General features: G+C 38.0%; 1 protein-coding gene across 1 annotated transcript in view; it reads left to right on the top strand.

Moving 5' to 3' along the window:
- Positions 1-1,496, top strand: part of dnah7 (dynein, axonemal, heavy chain 7) — a 129,979-nt gene that overhangs the window by 10,438 nt on the left and 118,045 nt on the right. The window contains exon 6 of the mRNA XM_015371242.1: positions 803-1,053. Coding sequence (XP_015226728.1) covers positions 803-1,053 — 251 coding nt within the window. The remainder of the gene's footprint in view (positions 1-802; positions 1,054-1,496) is intronic.

The following is a 1,496-nucleotide window of genomic DNA, read 5'->3' on the forward strand; positions in this document are numbered from 1 at the left end:
TGTTTCATAAGCTTGCACTGTTATTTTTATTTTCTATTCAGTTTGGTTATTATTGTGTGTTCAGTGATAAATTTCAATGAACATACGGCTAAATCTTAGGAGCAAAAGCTTTGCCTTATGCAGAATCTCTTCAATAATGTAAATCAGCATATTTGGCCAGTTTCCCTCTTATAAGTGGAAAAATGCATTTTTGCATAATTTGGCCTCTTTTGACATTGTGAAAATCAAATTTCCGCCAAGCATATTGCCCACTAAAACCTTTGTGGAACAAACATGCTTCAACTTATTCATTCCAAATTTGATTGAGTTATAATCAAGATGTGAATCTATAACGTCTGAGGGTTCATCCAGAGTTTCAAATGGGTTTTCATGGTGTTTTGCAGTGTTTATTTTGGAAATAATTTTGGCGAGGATTATTTTTTTCTTTTTTTTCTTTGTTTAATTACCTATAAATCAGACATTATGACATTTAAAATAGTGCTTCCACCTGAAATATATTTTTTAATGCTTTTCTGTCCATTGTATAGTTTGGGAGATGTATTTGCTTTAATCATATGTAATTTCAGCTGGAATTTGCTCCTAAGGCCCTCTTGGCTTAAGGGGTTAAATCTGCTGTTAGCTGTAAATAAAACATCACAGTTTAATTTTGTTTTGTTTTTTATTTTAATGATCCTCTCTGAATGAACTACTCTAAAACAAACCATTTTGATAAAATTAGGAGCTCTTGGGGACATTGTTTGAGTCAAGCCTGAGTTCTTCCCTATTTTTTCTTCCTCTCAGGAAGAATTTTTATTTGGCAAAGCTTTGAAGCCCATCATCCTTCCAGAGATCATACAAGCCCAGCAGGAGGAGGTACGCAGGGCTTTCTGGGCTGAGACAATACGACCCAAAGAGTACATCCACCAGTATGACCAGTATGCCATGCTGGTGACCGGGAAGGCAGAGGAGAAGGTGCAGCATTTCCTCAGTCAACAGAAATCCTTCCATGAGATCATGGAAGAGGCAATCTACTATCAGAAACTTGCTAATGAGATTAAGTTCACATCATCCCCGGTAAGAACAGGAGCACTTTCACTCTAGGTTACAGCTGTATCTGTTTTCAGATATGTGTAGGACTTATCCACGATGTTCAACAAATGTACAAAACATACACTTGGGGGTATGAGGGGGTGTCAAGGTGGTGTAAACTTAGATCAGAGGTCACGGATTAGCGGAACAGGGTCCGTATACGGACCCACCTGCTGGCTAATCCGGATCCAACCTGATTTAAAACATTTTGAAATTACCGCATGTTTTCCAATGACAGTATCAAGCCTAATTCCCTAACCACTAGGCCACACTCACCTACTAAAGGATGGTCAGATAGATTTACATAAAGACCTTTAAACTTTCATGATGATCTTAGATAAACTGAGGCTCAGATTTTTGGCCAGAGCTATGAACTATTAGCCTCGTGAGACCATCCTGATCTTGCGAGCTTTCAAGATCAGGATGGT

The sequence above is a fragment of the Cyprinodon variegatus genome, unplaced genomic scaffold, assembly GCF_000732505.1.
Source record: "Cyprinodon variegatus isolate N-32 unplaced genomic scaffold, C_variegatus-1.0 Scaffold3, whole genome shotgun sequence".
Classification (NCBI taxonomy): Eukaryota; Metazoa; Chordata; class Actinopteri; order Cyprinodontiformes; family Cyprinodontidae; genus Cyprinodon; species Cyprinodon variegatus.